The 20,484-nt window shown below is 51.1% G+C and overlaps 1 protein-coding gene across 8 annotated transcripts in view; it reads right to left on the bottom strand.

Annotated features, from left to right (window-relative positions):
- Nucleotides 1-20,484, bottom strand: part of SYNE3 (spectrin repeat containing nuclear envelope family member 3) — a 100,508-nt gene that overhangs the window by 60,362 nt on the left and 19,662 nt on the right. For 5 of the 8 annotated variants that reach the window (XM_060095680.1, XM_060095684.1, XM_060095678.1 and 2 more), the window contains exons 1-2: nt 14,667-14,841; nt 622-779 (exon numbers count right to left, since the gene is read on the bottom strand). In XM_060095680.1, the coding sequence (XP_059951663.1) occupies nt 622-779; nt 14,667-14,802 (294 nt within the window). In that variant the 5' untranslated portion in view covers nt 14,803-14,841. Of the gene's footprint in view, nt 1-621; nt 780-14,666; nt 14,842-14,912; nt 14,973-20,484 lie in introns of those variants that run through there. The other 3 variants (XM_060095685.1, XM_060095681.1, XM_060095682.1) reach the window with 2 other exon arrangements.

The following is a 20,484-nucleotide window of genomic DNA, read 5'->3' as shown; positions in this document are numbered from 1 at the left end:
GATGTGGCCGAGGTCACACAGCACTTTAGATCAGCATGGAGACTACAACCCAGGTCTCTGACTCTTAGTCTAGAGTTCTTCCCCCTGGCCCCTGGCCCCTGGCCCCTGGCCCAGAGCAGATGACCTCAGGTGGGGGGCACCACAGTGCTGGGCCAGGCACTGGGCATCGGCACTTCCGGTCAGGGTAGCACTGAGCCTCTGCCTTGTGCCAGGTCAGGGTAGAGCTGGACTCTAGCCCTATAAAAGCCAAGGGAGGGGCCTCAGCTGCAGAGAAGCAGAGAAGGTGCAGGAAGCAGGGCCTGGGCCACCTGGGGGTGGGGACCATCTGGCTGCACGGTGCCCCCTTCCAGGATGGGAGAGTCAGACCCTTACAATGAAAGTGTGATCCCAGAACCCCCAGCAAAGGTGTCACCGAGAGCATGTCAGAAATGTCACATCTCGGGTCCACCCCCAGCTCCTGGATCAGAATCTGCACTTAAACCCCAGGAGATTCAAAGACATCAGATTTTGAGAAACACCAGTCTAGTCCGCTCTGCCATGCAACAGTTGGGAAACCTGAGGCCTGAGAGGGAGGGACCGGGCCAGGGCCACAGGGTTACCAAGGCCATGGTCTCTGCATACCTCGGTCTCCCGCAGCCTGGCCTCCAGGGCTGCGCGGGGCCCCTGGGTGTTGTCATTGATCTGCAGCCGCTTCTGCACAGCCTTCATCCACTCCTGGGCAGCCCCCATGCTCCTGGCGAAGCCCTCCTGCGGCTGCTGAGTCATGGCACCTGCAGGGGCTGAAGACAGGACCACACAAGGTCAGGTGCACAGGTGAGGAGGGCGGAGGGAAGGCGAGCTCTGGAGAGGCCCCAGCCAGCTGATGGCGGCGAGGGTCGGGGAGCCCGACCCTGGGAATGGGGCTCACACTCCACCCCCAGCACCCTCCTGATGCTCCGACTGCGGTGTCAACAACCAGAGGCGCTCGTGTTTGTCAGAGAGCCAAAGGACTGGAAATGGGCTGAGAAGGAAAACAGGTCTGGCCTCTCCGGGGGCTGGGCAGGGAGAGCGGGCCCAGGGTGCCCGGTTGGCAAAGAGTCTCTTTGTCTCAGATTCCCTGCTCCCCTGTGACGCTAGCTTGGCACTCAGGGCCAAATCTCTCCTGTCTTTTTGGTTGGAAACCCCTCCAAAATTGGATCCTAAAACACACACAGGCTGAGATGTCTGTGACAGACACTGAATCTTGATCTGAATGGATTAAAAAGCCTCAACCTAAGAAACACGGTTTTGGGGCATTGGCCAGGCTGATGCCAGCCCCTGAATCTCACCTGAAATTAATATCTCAGGTTGGGGATGGCCCGGTGAGCCAGGTGTCCTGTGGCTACTTCTGCACCAAACCTGGGTCCCTGGCAGATATTGCTAAGTGTTTCCACTGAGCTACGCACCACCTACCTCTTGGCAGCCACTGACAATCAACTGACCTAGCATCTGAGCTGAGACCCACTGCCTTCGGGGATGCCCGCCCCCTGGCATAGGTCTCCCAGCTAAACCAACTCCTTTGCTATCCCGTCCCCTCCTCTCTTTCCCTTACCTTCTAGCCGCGGATACAAGGTCTCAGATTTTCTCATGTAACTTTCTAAAAATCCCATTAAGCCCAGGAGAAACTCTTCTGTATTTCGGTTCTAGTTGTCTGCTTATGGCAACTATAACCGACTTTGGATTAAAGTTATTTACATCTGCATCTTAGGTGAAAGGATTGTGTCTAGATTATCCTCCAATCTCCCACAATGCCTAGCACAGAGTAAACCCTCTGCCGATGCTGAAATAGCCCAGCGTTGGTATAAAGTGTCATGCACCCAAAATCAACCACAGCATTTGTTAAAAAGGCAAAACAAAACAAAACTAGGAAGAACCCAAATGCCCAACAATAGGAAATTAGTTAAGGAAAGTATCACACACTTGCACTTCAGAATATTATGCAGCCAATAAAAAGTAGGCTTGAAATGAATTTGGGATGGAGAATACTTAGGCTCTAATGATGATATCAAAAAATGCAACAAAATTTATACTTAGTAGCCCCGGCTCTACAGCTAATAAAAACAAAACAAAGCAACCACAAAAAAACCATGCTCCTAGAAAAAGGCTAGGAAATCTTGCCATTACGATGCCCATGTAGGGACTTCCCTGGCGGTCCAGTGGTTAGGACTCCGCGCTTCCATTGCAGGGGGCATGGGTTTGATCCCTGGTCACGGAACTAAGATCCCGCAAGCCACGTGAAGTGGTCCAAACAAACAAACAAAAACCAATGCCCACGTGATGAATCGGAGAGAGGGGTGTGGGCAAGTGGCTGAAGACGCATCCCACGTGACCTCAGGCCTCTCTTTTCCTGGCATGGTGTCTTTGGAGGCCACGTGGTTAAGGACCATTGTCTGGTTGGTGGAATCACAGTTGGAAGTTCTTCTGTTTCCCTATTTTTCCTCTTAGGCATTTTGTGAATTTTCCAGAAAGGGCAATCGTTATTTTAAAATAAAAAAACCCAAATAATTTCTTAACATTGGTGGAATTGTTTGTTGGCCCTTTTTTCTCAATCATCAGTTGGTTGTGCAACAGGCGTTGACTGGGAATCTGGGCATCCCGCCCTTCACCTCCACCCCTGCACTGGCAGCTCTGCCATCAGATTGCACGACGGACGCTGGGAGAGGGGAAGGACGTCACCAGCGAGGGGAAGGGAGTGGGTGACCCAGGGTGGGCTTCCCTCTGGGACCTCAGGTCCTCAGAGCTCAGTCTCCCAGTTTTCTTCCGGAGCTGTTCTGATGTTTTTCTAACAACTTAATACGTTCCCTGCAGCCACTCCCTGCCTTTGAATGCTTCGTTTGAAAAGCACATTAGAATGCGCAGGCATTTAAATTGGTTCATTGTGGCTTTAATCTCTCGTCTAGTGTGTGACTTGATTGGCTTCCAAAAGCTCAGCTTTTATTTTTTACAAAGCGTTGAATGGGAGGAGCCGAAACTAGCTGCCAGAGTTTCAGATGACAGGCTGCGGAGGGGGCGTGGATGCTCTAAACACCCTAAGGCAGCGAGGTTTGGAGAACCCTTCCTGCAGTTGGAAATGCCCAGGGCCTGGGAGGTATGACGGTTTGGAGACCCCAAGGTACTCAAATGGAACACTAGGGGTCTGGCAGGGTGGGGCGGGACTCGGGTGGACCTCAGACCCACGGATCAGCGTCAGATGGGGGCTTCTAACCTCGGATGGGGGACCACTAACTGTCAGCTTGGTGAAGCCGCAGGCAGAGTTCAAGAGACCATGGCCTCCTGGCCTGTTCTACCAAACCACTTCATTCCAGGTCAATGAAACACAGAGGAATTAAACACGCACTCCTAGCTAGGCCAGATGCTACAACCACGGCAGCAAATAAGTGGGCACCACCTCTGCCTCAAGAAGCTTCCAGAAGAGAAGCTGCACATTGAACGCCTGTGTGGGCTGCAGGTGGATGAACTGCAAACCAGGGTGGGGGATTTGAGGGGAGGGGGATGGACTTTTACTGTAGACCCCTTCTTGGAATAAAGTCTTTAAATGCCGAGAATAAACAGCAAGAATTACAAAGGAAACCAATCATATTAAAACATAGTTATCAAAATATCAAAAATCGAATTCATCACACACACACACCCCCCACATACCCCACACACTACCTTACTAACACATTAAATCACAAGATCTAATGACAATGGGTCTAATAACTACTGGAATTTTGAAATACTGATGGGCATAAAATACATGTCAAGAAATCTACAATGACTGCAGTGCAACATAAAAATATATGTGACAAAGTTACAGCCACTGCTAATAACAGAGTAGGCTTTGATTTTGTTTTGCCTCCTGCATAACTGAAGAAATTGCCATCAGTGAGAGGTCAGTAGCAATTCCATCCATAGCCCCCTGTCAGTCCATGGACCTGGGTTAGAATCCACAACTGATGGAAAGGAAAGCCTGCTTCCTTACACAAGTTTAAAAGTTTAAAGTTAAAAAGCACATGAGCAGCTCAAGCAAAGCCCACTCACAATTGGTTTACAGACCAGGAAGACATCCCTCCTTAGCATCCCTCACCAGGAACATCATGGATTTCCCTCCGTTTCCTCTATCGACTCCAACAAGCTTCCGGCCCTCTTCCCATCCCTTCTCCGGGCGGGAACCAGAGCGGGTTGCCTAAAACACAAATCCAGCTGACCACTGCCCTGTTTAAAAGATACGTTGCAGCAGTCTTCCGACCGACCCCCAAGCCCTGAGCGTGACCGTTTCCAGCCTTGCGTCCTCCCATGCCTGCTCACAGCCAACCCCAGGGCAGATGTGCAGTTCTTAGCTCCTCTCTGACACAGCCAAGACAAAGACCTCTGTTCCCTCTTCTAGAAGCGAGCCCCCTCCCCCAAGCATTGCTGTGCGGCGTGGAACCCCAGAGCATCGTGACCACCAACTGTATTTTCTGGGCAGGCCACCTCCTCTCCTGCTGCCTTTCCACCTCTGCACCCCAGTGCTGGAGAGTCAAGTTACCAGCCCTTCATTAATGTCGAATGAAGGAACAAATAAGCCAAGGAAATGACCCATAGTACTGGGCTGAGCAGGGCGGGAAGCCTTCCAAAATGTGACAGGGAAAGTAGGAGAAAGAGCCCTGGGCTTGGAATCTGCACATTTGCCCTGAGCGCACCTTTGCCTCTCTGGGCCTCAGTTTCCCCATCTGCACACTGCACACTGTGAGTGTTGAACAGAGGGTCTCTGAGGGTCTTTGAGGTTGTGGGTTGGAAGGGTCCATAATACTGAGATCTCTGTGAGCCACGCCAGCTGGGGCCTGTGCACCAGCCTCCGCCCTCAGACTGTCAGCCTGGTCTGGGCCCTGGTCCCCTTCTCTCCCCATGGACGCCCCTCCTCAGCCAGTTCAGAGCACCCCTTCCAGCATCGTGGCCCCTCTAAGGCAGGCCGAGGTGAGTAGCCTCGCAGGGCCACATGGAAACTCCAAAGGAGGTGGTCCTGGGGACCTTTTATACAGTGGTGGGCACACTTTTTTTTGTAAAGGGTCAGGTAGTAACTATCTTTATACTCTGCAGGCCATATACCATCTCTGTTGCATATTCTTCTTTGATTTCACAGCCCTTAAAAAATGTAAAACCCATTTCACATTCACTGCACCAAAACAGACTACTAGCCAAATGTGGCCTATGGGCCACAGTTTGCCCACTTCAGTTGTAGATGCTCCAAGGCTGTAACCAGCAGCTGCAGGGGGCCGCAGCGGCCAGCAGGCAAAGTGAGCTGGCTAAGTGACCCACAGGCATGTGTCCTGGGAGTGGACAGATGTTGAGGCCAGAAGGACTTGTAATTGGTCCTGGTGGTCTTGGGCCCGCTATTCACTAGCTGTGTGACATCTGGCCAGTCAGTTAACTTCTCTGAGTCCCCATCTCCTCACCTGGAAATGGGGTTTAGTCCGTTTGGGCTGCTATAATAAAATATCACAGATCGGGTGGCTTATAAACAGCAGAAATTTACTTTTCACAGTTCTGGAGGCTGGAAGTCCGAGATCAGGGTGCCAGCACAGTCAGGGGAGACCTGGTTGCGGACTTCTCATTGTATCTTCACATGGAAGAAGGGGTTAGGGAGCCCTGTGGGGTCTCTTTTATAAGGGCACTAATCCCATTCATGAGCGCTCCACCCTCGTGTTAGAACAGGATTAGAATCACCTCCCAGATCCCCTAACTCCTGACACCATCACATTGGGGGTCAGGATTCCAACATGTGAATTTTGAGGGGACATAAATATGCAGACCATGGCATGGGGACAACATCTAGATTTGGTTAATGAAAAAAACCTCCTACCCAGCACCTGGAACACATTCCATACTCGGAAGCAGTTCTTTTTTTTTACCCCAAATTCCTCTGGGGTCAGGCAGAGGGCTTTCCTTCTTTAGAAACCTGCATCCAGACGGAGGCTCTCACACCATCCCAAAGGTGGGTGTGGGGTAGGAATGGGGGTTACTAGCCATAGACTAATGCATCTGTGCATCTTAACAGCTGCTGGGTGCTCAGGATTCAGAGACGAACCAGGTAAGGCTCTGGCCCGTGGGGCTCCGTGTCCAGTGAGGGGGCCAAAGTGAGCTTTGAGAGAGGGGAGCACAAGCTGAGCGGGAGGCGCTGCAAGGATACTGGGGAGGCTCTCGACACACTGGGGGATGGGGAGGCTGGAGCTTGAGGATGGGGGGAGGCAAGGAAGGAAGCAAGGGTCAGATCAGAGCCCCAGAGCCATGTCCAGGAGGCTGGGCTGGTCCCTGGGGGCAATCGGGAGCCAACATGGGTTCAGTTGGGAGTGACAACAGCGATCCTGAGGTCCAGGCGAGTCACGCTGGCGGGGGTGGGTGCCGAAGGGAAGCCCTTGCCAAGGGGGTGGGTGGAAGCGGGGTGGGGGGAGGGGGTCAGGGCAGACACGGGCAGCTGCACGAGGCCAAGGACCAGGCGGGAAGGCTGCAGGTGCAAGCAGGGCAGGCACGCCTCTCTGGGAGGGAGGGGGGGATTCCCATCGTCCATGGGCTTGTCCTTCTTGGATTGGTTGAGTGGACACAGGATTTTTTAAAAAATGGAACTATGCATTTTCCAAACATTTTGGCAAAAAAAAAAAAAAAACGTGCTCAGGCATTTTTTGAAAAGCTGTTTCCATTTCCAAGTCCCTTCTTGGGTAGCAGCCCTGGGGTGCTGCTGCAGGCAGCAAGGGAGTGGGGCTCCAGGTGCACCTCTGGGCTGTCCCTGAGGAACCAGAGACAGGATGCAGGCCCTTTCTGGTTCAGGCCGGCGCTGGTCTGCTGGAGGGGGTGGTTAGAAAGGAAGCAGCCTTGGTTTTCAGCGTCCTGTGTGGTTATCACAAAGGACAGCCAGAAGAGAAATGATCTTTTTTCCTTGATGACAGACAAGCCAGGCCGGGGCAGATGACAGGGCAGAGGGGCAGACACAAGAAAGAGCATGTGTTCAGCTGGATCGTGGGTGAAAAGGCACCAGCCTGGGAGACGGATGCGTCCACAGGAGGTGACCGGGGACACAGCTCTCCCAGAAATGGACTGTGAGGCTGTACTTCAGGGGAGGCCAAGAAGGTTCCAGAATCTGAGCTCCAGGCCTGAGCCATCGAGTCAAAAGGGGAGAGCTCAGTTGGAGTCACAAGGAAGCCTCAGGGTGAATGAACAGGCAGAAGTGCCATAAAGCAGTGTGCGGTTGGATGCAGGGGGGCGGAAAACGTGATGTAGACTTGAAAAAAAAAAAAAAAAAAGCCAACCAGGGAAGAGAAAAGGGTGCTGACATTTCCACCATGATGAAAGGCCTACGTCCGTGCTAAGCACTTGTCTACAAGTCATCCATTTGGTCCTTGAGGGTAGGTCACACAGGACGGGGCAGAGGTAAGGCAGCAGGGCATCCTCTCAGGCGGAGAGCTTCGGCTGATGAGCAGAAGGACCTCAGAAGAACTCACCCCCCCACCGACCAGCACCTTCCTCTCAGAATACTGGGGGACTCATCGGGCACCTGCTCAGAACCAGTGCTCAGTGGGCAGGGCTGCCGTCACCTTCCGCAATCGCAGACAAGAACACTGAGGCTGGAGTGTCCAGGGCACAGGGCCATCAGGGCAGCACTGAGATTTGAACTTTGTTCTGTCAGATTCCAAAGCCCAGAGACCGTGACTCCGGTTGGACAGGGTTCAACCAGGCAAAGTGAATCCACTCTGAGTCCAGCTGTGAACCAGAGGGACCCAGCTCCACGGGGGTGAAGGGGCTGAGAAGCTGCCAGGAGACAAAAGGGAACCCAGAGGTCGGCTACTTCCACACCTCGGCTGGAGGGGGCAAAGGAGGAGGTGGTGTTACCAGGCCCCGGGCTGGGAGCCTCTAAGCGGCAGGAACTGGAGCCCCAAGGGAAGCATCACCCCAGCCAGGGTGGAAAGGCTGCTGTGGGCGAAATCCCTGGGCCAGCACAGGGGAACCTGAGTGATGCAGCCCGCAGGGGTCAACCCTCCTGTGACCCAGAGGACGGGAAGGAAGGTCTCCCAGCCCAGGACTGCAAAGGCTGCCCATCTGTAGATGGAGAAGGACACCAGCTCCCTTTGCCCTGATTCCGGGCTGCCTGAGCAATGGGCCAAGCTGCAACTTGGTCTGGGGGGCGGGGGGGGGGACCAGTCTTGCAGGACAAAGGACAAGTTACTGGCACTGACACTGACCATTTGCCGGGTTAACCTTAAGGGGGAGTGCACGGGAAACAAATCAGGGCTCAGAACCCTGTGTCCTGGGGGCAGTGGGATTAGAGCCCTCCGTCCTCTCCCTTCCCCTTCCTGGGCCTGGGAAGCTGAGGCTGTAGGATGGAGGCCCCTACTTGGCTCTGTGGTGCCAGTGGTGAGGGGCAGACACCCCATAAGGACCAGGTTGGGACAGCTCCCTGCTCCAGCCCCTCCAACACCATAAAGGCAATGTGAAACATTCTCTGGGAATGCGCAAACACTCTTAATACCGCGTGCCATTCAATGATCTAGACACTCCAAGAATCCTGCTTAAGACCTAACCAAACCCCATCAGGGAATGCCCCTAAAACACGACACCAAACCCCTCCCAAGCAAAGAGAGGGGCAAAGTCAGGTTCAAAGAGTGACTATTATGTGGCTGACATTATTACTACCTTTTTTTTTTTTTTGCGCTACGCAGGCCTCTCACTGTTGTGGCCTCTCCCGTTGCGGAGCACAGGCTCCGGACGCACAGGCCCAGCGGCCGTGGGTCACGGGCCCAGCCGCCCCGCGGCATGTGGGATCATCCCAGACCGGGGCACGAACCCGCGTCCCCTGCATCGGCAGGCGGACTCTCAACCACTGCACCACCAGGGAAGCCCATTAGTACCATTTTATGATGACGGAAACTGAGACTCAGTAAAGCAAATAGCCTGCCAGAAAGTGGTGGATCCAGGATTAACAATAATAATTCTAACAGCCCACGTGCATCTGGCCTGACTCCGTGATAAAGGGCTTACAGCTATTAACTCATTTATCCTACAAAGACTAATGAGTCACTTATCCCTATTTTATGGCTGAGAAAACTGAGGATCAATGATGCTAAGAACACTGCTCAAAAGCCAGACGGATGTTAAATAATGGGGGCAGGACTGGAACACATGATGGCCTGAGGCCAGAGCCTTTGCTCTTAGACACCACGGTGCTCCCCGGCTTCCACGCCCCCGCCCGTACCCCCCCGCCTGCCCAGAACCCACTGAGAGCCGAGAGCCATTCACACCTCCTGTGGGTCGTCTCCTATGAGCATCTAAGCTCCAGGAAGGTGACCGCAGGGTGTAAACCTGCGGCTCCGCTCAAGAACCTAGAATTGGATTTAATAAACTGAGGCCCCGGCTGCCGGGCCGCCTCAGTCCTACGGTGTGCAGCCACCCTGGCCCTCTGCCAACCTAGCTGCCCCCTGGCATTTTGCTCTAGAACTCAGAACCTTCAGGATCCAGACCCAAGTAAACCCCAGCTCCCACGGCAGGCCCTGTAGGCAAGTGTGCTTGCCGCCCCAACCTGGCCAGGGGCCCACACCACAGACGGACACAGCGCCCCGGCACGGGGCACACTCCCTTTGCCGCGACACGCTCACCTTTCCAGTGACTCACTCCTGCTCTGCCACACACAGTTTCCACGCTTACTCATCCCCACTGCTCTTCCACACACAGATGGGCTTTCAGGACCCAAGCGGGCAGCTGGTTTTAATCCCAAAGCCTATTCCAAGAGGATTCTGGGAACTCTTTTTTGTTTACTTATTGCAGATAATGTTACAGAGAAGCCACAGCTCAGAGCATCGTTCGGAGCGCCAGGAGGGTCCTGGGCCATGCTCTCTTATCTGGCATTCACAGAAGGTGATTCTGAAAGCAAAGTGTGTAAGAAGCAGGGACCGGCACTCTCCGCAGCATCTTAATGGGTCATTGGACCAGGAACTCTCACACCATCTTATTTAATCTTACAACAGCCCTCCCAGGTTGCTGAATCTGGAGTTGGGAAGAATTACTGGGCTTTATCCTGTCAGAGATAACCACAGGCTCGGAAGGATGAAGGGACTGAACCAAAGCCACACAAACCACAGGGCACCACAACCCACCCTCTGTCCATGGGCTTGTCAATGTTCATACAAGAAACCCCGCTTAGGAACAGGGTTCTGGGGTCCACTTTACAATTCTAGCCACAAAGGGGACAGGCCAGGAGTCCCCACAAAGGGGACTGCTTTCAAGACAAGTGCTCTGAGAGGGGTTCTCAAATCAGTTTTGCCATCTTTGGTAGTGAAAGCCCACTGCGCTCTGGCCCACCTCCTTTCCCAGAGAGCTGACTATAAAACAACATTTCCAATCACTCTGAAATTAACTAAACCCAAGCTCTCCGTCAAAAGGCACAGTGTGGAGGACACTGGGATTTCCACCCGGGAAACGCTGGCCTTGCAAAGCACAGTCAAATGTGGATGTCTGGGAGGGGGAGAGAATGCAAAGTGCAACTATAAGAGAATCGGAGAGAATGCAAAGTGCAACTATAAGAGAATCGGGTACAGAAGGCCCGACCTCCCAGAGAGGAGAGGGGCATCCCTTGGGCAAGGCAGGTGGCTCCAAGGTGCGGGGCCTCGGCTCCTTGGGCCAGGTGTGATTGGCTCAGGCTGCTGGGAGGGCAGCCAATTAGAGGGTGCAAAGCGGAGGGCTCCCTGAGGGGGTTCTGAGAAGCATCCTACCAGTAGCCCTGGTCATGTAGTCCCAGCGGGCTGCTGGCCGTGTGGCTAGGGGCGATCAGAGGCCAGGGAGGCAGGGACTGGCCATCAGTTGCGGGTCAGAGAGCAGCAGTGGGCAAGGCATCAGACTAGTCCAGGCCTGGGTGGGACACCGAGTGCTGCGGACCGCAGGCGTGAGTCTGGGCAGACCAATCAACGCTGCCCAGCCTACCTCTGATTCGGAAACGGGAGCTTTAGGTTGGTTTTGGTTTTTCACACTGTGGGTCGTGGCCCAACCCCATGCCTTGGCAGTGAAAGCACCAGCCGCACTCCCAAGTACCCTGTAGATGAAATCTCTAAGGTCTTGTCCCACCAGAGAGGGTTCCATTTGCCATGTGGCAAGGCCCATCCCAGGTCCTGCTCCAGCCTCCAAAGCCCCTCCCTGAAGATCTGGCCAAGGGGGTGGAGCTTCCAGGATGGATGTTGGCCCCTTGTCCCTGCGCCTTCCCTCCCCTCCCTTCCCCAGTGGCCCAAGGCAGCGTCTTCCATGACGGCATGGCAGTGACAGATGTCCTCATACCTCCTCCCCAGGCCTCTCTCTTATTGACCCTGGGAATCAGGGGCCCATGCCAGGCCCCCAGAGCCTCATACCTTCTGCTCAGGTAGGAATCTTCCCTGCAGAGGGGTGATTCCAACAGTCACCCCTGAACCCACCAGACCTGCCTTACCTTCCTGAGCATCTCCCATGGAACCAGTGCCCCCTCCCTGGACTGTCTGCACCACAGCCCAAGGGAGCGGGTCCAACCACAATGACCACACACACCTCCTGTGGCCCTCAAACCTGAATTACACATGGACAGATGTAAATGTCCTTTGACAGATGAATGGATAAAGAAGATGTGGTACATATATCTATATGTATACCTGTATATGCAATGGAATATTACTCAGCCATGAAAAAGAATGAAATAATGGCATTTGCAGCAACATGGATGGACCTAGAGATTATCATACTAAGTGATGTCAGACAGAAAAAGACAAATATATGATATCACTTATATGTGGAATCAAATATAACACAAATGAACCTATCTACGAAACAAAAACAGACTCACAGACATAGCGAACAGACTTGTGTTTGCCAAGGAAGGGAGGGTGGCCGAGGGAGTTTGGGGTTAGCAGATGCAAACTATTATATATAGAATGGGTAAACAACAAGGCCCTACTGTATAGCACAGGGAACTATATTCTATACCCTGAGATAAACCATGATGGAAAAGAATATTAAAAAATGTACGTATAGGGCTTCCCTGGTGGCACAGTGGTTGAGAGTCCGCCTGCCAATGCAGGGGACACGGGTTCGTGCCCCGGTCCGGGAAGATCCCACATGCCGCGAAGCGGCTGGGCCCATGAGCCATGGCCGCTGGGCCTGCGCATCCGGAGCCTGCGCTCCACAATGGGAGCGGCCACAACAGTGAGAGGCCCGCGTACCATTAAAAAAAAAAAAAAAAATGTACGTACATAACTGAATCACTTTGCTGTACAGCAGAAACTAACCCAACATTGTAAATCCACTATATTTCAATTAAAGAAAATATAGTTGTGAAAAGAAAAAAAGGAAAAGAAAAGAAAATTATGGCTGCACAATAATATACTTTCAGAACCACTCTTATCAAGAAGGACTTCAGAAATGAGCGCTTTCTACTAGATGAAAACGTCTTTGTATTCAAAAGCATTGCATCAAGATACAGGGTTTTAATTTTTTTGTTTGTCTTTATTAGATAAAAATTTCAAAACTTCTCATAGAACTGATGGTCTTGGGGCTCCCCTGGAGGTCCAGTGGTTAAGACTCCACACTTCCATTGCAAGGGGCACGGATTCGATCCCTCATCCAGGAACTAGGATCCCACGTGCCGCTCGGTGCAGCCAAAAAAAAAAAAACTCACGGTCTCCGGAGAAATCCTCCTCATATCCCAATTTGAGAAACCCTGGCCTGGAGGATGAAGGGGACTCCTCAGGGACCCTCAAGGATGAGGCTCCCACCTAACCTACAGCCCTGACTCACCAGGGTGCCCCTGGTCCCTGCACGCCAGCTGAACCACATTGCTGAAGTTTCTAGAAGCTTAGAGTCTGAATGCTGCTTCCCTAGCTTAGTTCTGCCTGGTGAGCCTCCCCTACCCCAGTACACACCTCCTTCTAGCAGACTCTTCCCTGTTCTTTCAAGATTCAGTTCACTCAGAGGGGAAACCTTTCCAGCTTCCTTCCCCCCATAGTAACAGCTCCTCCCTCCCTCGGGTGCCCACGGGACCCAGTGCATGTTACCACTTACTATCTGTTTACTGAACACTCTGAATTTTCCCATGTTCTCCATCCAACAACCCCAGGAGGAAGGTATCCCACAGTGAGAAAACTGGAGTTTAGGGAGGCAAGGTGAGAAGCCACGAATCCAAGACGGAACCCAGAAGTTTGACCTCACGGTTCATGCTTTGCTGTTCGTATCTGTTGACACAAACAAGTTCTCTGAAGGAGGGCAGGGTCAGATTCATCTTACTGATTAACTGGGTCAGATTCATCTTACTGATTAACTGGAGATGGGGTGGCCTTTGTTTTTAACAGGTTTATTTGGGGGTAAAATTGATAAACAATAAACACATTTCAACTGTAGAGTTCGACAAGTTTTAACATATATACCTACAAAACCATCACCCCAATCAAGATAATGAACACACCCATTACCCCAAAAGTTTCCTGATTCCATTTCTAATCCTTCCCTCCTGCCCACACCCTGACCCAGTCAAGCACTGATGTGTTTACTGTCTCTAGAGGTTAGTTTGCATTTTCTGGAGATTTTTAAATAAATGGAATTATATATATATATATATATATATATATATATATATATATATATATATATATATATATATATATATATATATATATAGGGGGGGCGGGTGGTGTGGTCCTGGCTTCTTTCACTCAGCATAATTAGTTTGAGATTCACCCACGTTGTTGCCTGCATCAATGGTCCATTCCTTTCCATTGCTGCGTAATATCCCATAGCATGTGGAGACCCGCTGATGGACAGTTTTTGGCTATTACAAATAAAGCTGCTCTAAACACTTGTGTATGAACATACACTTTCATTTCTCTTGCAAAAATACCTAGGAGTGGGACTTCCCTGCTGGCGCAATGGTTAAGAATCTGCCTGCCAATTCAGGGGACACTGGTTCGATCCCTGGTCCAGGAAGATCCCACATGCCGCGGAGCAAGTAAGCCCGTGAGCCACAACTACTGAGCCTGCACTCTAGAGGCCGTGCTCCGCAACAAGAGAAGCCACCTCAATGAGAAGCCCGCGCACCGCAACGAAGAGTAGCCCCCGCTCGCCGCAACTAGAGAAAGCCCGCGCGCAGCCACGAAGACCGAACGCAGCCAAAAAACCAGAAAATAAAAAAAATAAAAATACCTAGGAGTGGAGTGGCTGGATCAGATGGTAGGTGTATGTTTACATTTTTAAGAAACTGCCACACTATTTTCCAAAGCAGCCACATCACTTTTCCTTCCCACCAGCAGTGGATGAGAGTTCCCGTTCCCACACGGCCCTCTATGGTCAGTCTTTTTAATCTTAGCCCTTTTAACCAGTGGGTAATGAAATCTCATTGTGGTTTTAATTTGCAGTCCCTAATGGCGAACCATCTGATTGCCTGTTGCGTTTGTACTTTAGGACAAGTTACTAAGCTCCAGACTGCCCTCAGCACTTCCCAGGCACCTCCTCCTTTAAGGCTACCGCGCTCAGTGAGGGCCCGGTAGGCTGGAGGCTAAGGGAGCGAGGAGGTGAGTGATGGGGAGACACTCAGCCAACAGGAAGCTGCTCCAATTTCGAGGGCGCTGCCAGCTGACTCCTTGAACCAACAGCCAAGAGTGTGTAAAAACAGATAAACAAATGGAGTCCCTCACGTGTGCGTGGGGCTCTCGGAGCTCCCAAAGAGAGGTGCCATGGGGCCCTTATCCATGCTCCTGTGGGACCCTGGTTCAGTAGGGACCTGGATGTCTGCTCAACAACTCGTGTGGCTGCCGTGGGGTCTCCCAGCATCCAGGATGGAAATCAACAACTTCCGAAGCAGTAGTCCAGCACCACTGAACTCAGCCTGCTGTTCTCATTTGAATGTGAACTGCCCATCTTGATCACTGCTATCAAGGTACCTGAGACAGATACTGACACATAGTAGGTGCTCACAAATGTTCATGGGCGGATAGATAAATCTGGAAAATATAAAGAATAATATTTACCCCCATTGGCATTGAGTAGGTACTTGATAATCGCTAGTTCTGGTCTTTTTAAAAAATTTAATTAATTGATTAATCTATTTATTTTTGGCCATGCCCCGTGGCTTGCGGGATCTTAGTTCCCCGACCAGAGATTGAACCCAGGTCCCGGCAATGAAGGTGCCGAGTCCTAACCACTGGACCACCAGGGAGCTCCCTGGTCTTTTTTATTAAAAGGAATACGTGTGGAGCCAGAAGGAGCATCTTACCAGTCTTATTTGGTCTTCAATATACATAAGCTGCAGGTTCAGGGAAACTTGGGAAAAGCAGGGATGGGGGAAGGGTGGACATCAGCACAGACTCTGTTAACCCCCAAATCAGAGTCTTCCTTCAGGCCATGGGCTGGGGGCAGAGCAGGCCCCAAACTGGAATTAGGGAGCATGGGGTCCAGGGCAGGCTCTGCCACTAACCAGCTCCAAACCAGTCTCTTTGGTCAAATGAGAGCCAGAATTTCTGCCTGACTTCCTCCTCTCTGAGATGGGGGAGCTTCAAATGGGAAGATTGTTTTGAAGGGAAGGGGCACGACCGATTCACCTCCGGGCTTTTTTTTTTTTTTAACAGAACAGCTATTAGGAAGGGACATATACACTGCCGAGAAGCTCTGCTTTATTCAAAGGCACAGAACTGTAATGATCCTCAGGCAACCTATAGGCTAATTGTACCATGTTACCGCGTCACACCGTGTAATAGCCATGGGCTATAACAACCAACTGTGTAGCGGGCCTAACATACTGGGGTCAGTGCTACACTGTTCAAGCTACAATTCCAACCTGTAATAACCAGAGACCTTAATAAGAGCTGGTTCCTTGTGCCAGGCCATGTTCCTAGAGGGTAGGTGCTACTATAAAACCCCGTATTAGAAGATAAGGAAGCAAAGCACAGAGATGTTAAATAACTTTCCCCAAAGTCTGCAAAGCAGGGATTGAAACTCAGGCAACTTGGCTCCAGAGCCTTTTCCTTAACCACAGCGCCTTGCCTGGAGACAAGAGGTCAGTAGTCGCCTGGTCAGTGCATTAGGGCTGGTTAAGTGCGAGTTAAGAAGGAGCTGCTGCTGGACGGCACGTGGAAGAGCTGTGAAATATACTACACTGCTCACCCGACCGTTCTTCAAATACTGCCCAGAGCAAGCGTTCACATTTGGGCCAGGCCTGGGGCCCTACCAGCAAAGCCGAGTTTTGCCATCTGCCCCCCTCCCCCTGCACCTGCAGCCCTTGGGACACAGTGCCAACCAGAACACGCCACTCAGCCCCACGGTTGTTGTTGACGTGTCTGTCTTCCCATTAGACTGTTGCTCTCAAGGGCAGAGGCTGTGTCTCATCTGCTCTGTACACCCAGGCCTGGAGCACAGCCAGCATGGAGGAGGATGGCAGTGTTGCTTACTAAGTGAACACAACACTAGCATTCTTGGAAAAGCAGGGCTGGCTCCCATGGGGCCAGGCCAGGGTAGGGAGCTCCTGAAACTGCCCACAGGTTTCAGACGGGCTCCAGATCTCAGGCTGCAGGGCTAGGCCTCATGGGACACCCCCAGGAGCCAGTGAAAAGTACGGCGGAAACCCCCCTACATTTCCACATGTAAAAACTTGACCAGGACTTCCCCAGAGGTCCAGTGGTTAAGACTCCGTGCTTCCACTGCTGGGGGCTCGGGTTTGATCCCTGGTCAGGGAACTAAGATCCCACATGCCGTGCAACTCGGACAAAAACAAACAAACAAACAACAACAACAACAAAAACAATTGGACCACTTCTCGGGAATCCTCTTATCTAGCTGTGCCATTTTACAGATGGGGAGACTGAGGCTTAGAGAAGGCGAGAGACCCACCCAAGATCTTGCCACAGCTCAGTGGCAGAGCTATGGCCAGGACTCATCTTGGTATAAAAACATCTCTGCCTCTGAAGGAAAGCATTACATTTCTTCAAAATAACCCACAGATAAGAAACAATCAACTCTCATATTTACAGAAAATTAATTTTCAACAAGCGTGCCAAGACAATTTAATGGAAATGAATAGTCTTTTTAACAAATGGTGCCAGGACAACTGGATATCCACATGCAAAAGAATGAACTTGGACCACTACCTCACACTATATACAAAAATTAACTCAAAATAGATCAAAGGCCAAATTGTAAGAGCCAAAACTATAAAACTCATAGAAGAAAACATAGGTGCAAATGTTCCTGACCTTGGATTAGGCACTGGTTTCTTAGATATGACACCAAAAGCACAAGCAACAAAAGAAAAAAAAGAGATAAACTGGACTTTATCAAAATTAAAAACTTTTGGGCTTCCCTGGTGGCGCAGTGGTTGAGAGTCCGCCTGCCGATGCAGGGGACACGGGTTCGTGCCCCGGTCTCGGAAGATCCCACATGCCGCGGAGCGGCTTGGCCCATGAGCCATGACCATTGAGCCTGCGTGTCCGGAGCCTGTGCTCCGCAACGGGAGAGGCCACAACAGTGAGAGGCCCACATACCGCAAAAAAAAAAAAAAAAAAAAAAAAATTAAAAACTTTTGTGTTTCAAAGGACACCATCGAGAAAGTGAAACAACAACCCACAGAATGGAAGAAAATTGTGCAAATCATTTACCCACTAAGGGACTTATATCTAGAAAGACAAAAACCCAATTATAAAATTGGCAAAAGATCTGAATAGACGTTTCTTCAAAGACGACGTACATACGAATAGACAATAAGCACATGAAAAGATGCTCCACGTCATTAGCCACCAGGGAAATGCAAATTAAAACCAAAAGGAGATGCCACTTCACATCCATAAGGATGGCTATAATCAAAACAACAGACAATAACCAAGTATCGGTGAAGATGTGGAGAAAGTGGAAGGCTCTCATGATGCTGGTGAGAATATAAAAAGTATAGCCACTTTGAAAAGCAGCCTGGCAGTTCCTCAAATGATTAAACACAGAGTTACCACATGATCCAGTGATTCCACTCCTAGGTATATTCCAAGAGGAATGAAAACATACGTCCACACAAAAACTTATACACAAATGTTCATGAGAGCCGAAAACGTGGAAACAACCCAAATGTCTGTCAACTTATGAACGGAAAAATAAAATATGTTACATCCATACCATGGAATATGACTCAGCAATAAAAAAGAATGAAGTAGTGATGCGGTTACAACATAAGAACCTTGAAAACATGATGCTAAATGAAAGAAGCCAATCACAAAGGGCCACATATTGTATAGTTCCACTTATACGAAATGTGTAGAACAGGCAGGTCTGTAGAGACAGAAGGGAAATGGATGGTGCCCAGGGCTGGGGTGGGTGCATGGGTGGACTGGGGATTGTGCAGGTTTGGGGTGGGGTAGGAAAAATGCTCTAAAAATGACTGGGGTGATGTTTTTACAACTCTGTGAATATACTAAAAGGCATGGAATTGTACACTTTAAATGCACCCATTTAAATTGTATACTGTGAATTGTATCTCAAGGAAACTTTTTCTGTAAAAGAAACAATCAAAATCTCCAAACGAAGAGGGCCATTCAAACAGACCTAACTTAAGCACCCATTCCTGTGAGAAACAGACCCACCCCCGTGAGAAGTTACTCAATTCAATTTGACAGCATTTGCTGAGTTAACAATAAAAATATCTTTTATACTTGAGAGGCAGGTCTTTTTTTTTTAAGACAAAATAATTTAAATGTCCTTAAATATTAAGAACATAAAATATCCAAAAACTATGTCAATATTTCTGTTTTACATTATGGACAATTACAGAGAGAGAGATCAGAGACGTAGATTTATGTTACATTGAGTGACAAAAAGAATTCAAGACACAGAAATGACAGGGGAGAGCCAGTGAGAGGCAGGTCTTAATACTCAGTCCCATTTTACAGACGAGGGCACTGAGATGGAGCAGTTTCGTGCTCTGCCCAAGGTCCCAGCGCTACTAGTTAGGAGGTAAGCAGTCAAATCCAAGACCAGTCGGCTTTAACATCCAGACGTACACAGCGGTGAGCCAGGCGCAGGCTGCGGGTTATAAACACGGTCTGCATGACCGCAGACTCCGAGGCGGCAAATGGAGCGGCACAGGAGAAACTCTCGGAGCCTAGAGAGTGGAGCAATGATGCTGATTAGGGGATCCAGGGAGGGGTTCACAGACGAGGGGACACACTGACTGAGATGGAAGGCTGAGCAGGGTCTGGATAAGACGACAAGAGGGAAAGGGTATAACAAGCTGCTGGAGCAGCAGAAGCAGAAGCTGGGAAAGTGCAACGCCAAGTTCAGGCTGCAGCGTGGGCTTGGGAATTGTTAAAGGAAGCTGTGACGGAGAGGCAGGCAGGGGAGTCCGAGGGGTGCACTGACTCCCCTCTGTGGGCACTAGGGAACCAGAGAGGGTCTGTGAGCAAGGGAGGGGCCTGCTCTGATCAGTGGCAGACCCACAGGCAGGGAGGCCAGCGCCTGACCAAGTGTCTGGAAACAATGTTGCACTGAAAAGCGTCCAGGCAACCTGGAACCTTCAATCACCTGCTAGGAAATGCTTTGTAAAGTGCCGTTTAACCCCAAGGCATTCTTTTTATTGGAAACCTGCTCTTCCACAAAGAAACCAGAGTTCAAGTCCAAGGATCTTTTCTCCACTGCTGACTGAATGTGCAAATACCTGATAAGCTGTGGGGAGCGGCCGTCCCCACGGTGTCTGCCCTGGAAGCTCGTCCCCATGACCCCCTCCCAGCAAAGCCCCCAGCTTCACACCCAGCCTCACACCCCAGCCAACACTGTTTGGTGGGTAACTAGTGTTCTGCCTGCTCCTACCCTGTCCCCACCCCAGGTCATCTGTGACCTTATGATTGCCCTGGGTGAGTGTCAAGGTCATCATGAGTCTTAACTTTTGTATGCCAAAGGAGGCCCTTGTGGGTTGGGGAAAATGTCACCCAAAGTTCCCACGTATGAGGTTACCTGCTGGGTTCCAGGTGCTGGGCAGGTGCGGTGCATCCATTACCACCAACCACCAAGGCAGGGACGACCGCGTCACCTTACAGATGAGGAAACTGAGGCTGAGAGGGGCCAGCTCTCCTGCCCAGGTCAGACAGCTACTGAGGCGCAGTCAGGGGCAAGCCCAGGTCTGCTGGGCTCCAGCACCCATGCCGTGCTGCAAGACGGCCAGCAAAAAGGAGGAAGTGAGTCAGGAAGGCAAAAGAAGGGGGGTTCCTTTATGAGTCAGAACAGGATGTCCCATCCCATAGCCGAATGATGCAGAGGCCGGGGGCGGGGGTGAGGTGAACCCCTACAGGTCAGACTGACGAGGTGCCCAGGCCAAGTCCTCTGCAGAGAGCGTGCCTGAGATGGGGGACTAGCTGAGAGGCATGCCCAGTTTGGGCGGGGCTGCGATGGGCCCAGTGATGCCAGGCCTCTCAGTGTATGGGTCGAAATGAATCAGGCCACATGGGTCACCAACCAGGCTGTGGAGGCCCAACCTGGGTTTCCGGG

The sequence above is a fragment of the Mesoplodon densirostris genome, chromosome 4, assembly GCF_025265405.1.
Source record: "Mesoplodon densirostris isolate mMesDen1 chromosome 4, mMesDen1 primary haplotype, whole genome shotgun sequence".
NCBI lineage: Eukaryota > Metazoa > Chordata > Mammalia > Artiodactyla > Ziphiidae > Mesoplodon > Mesoplodon densirostris.
The sequence above is the reverse complement of the archived record's forward strand: the minus strand, read 5'-3'. Positions and strand labels throughout refer to the sequence as shown.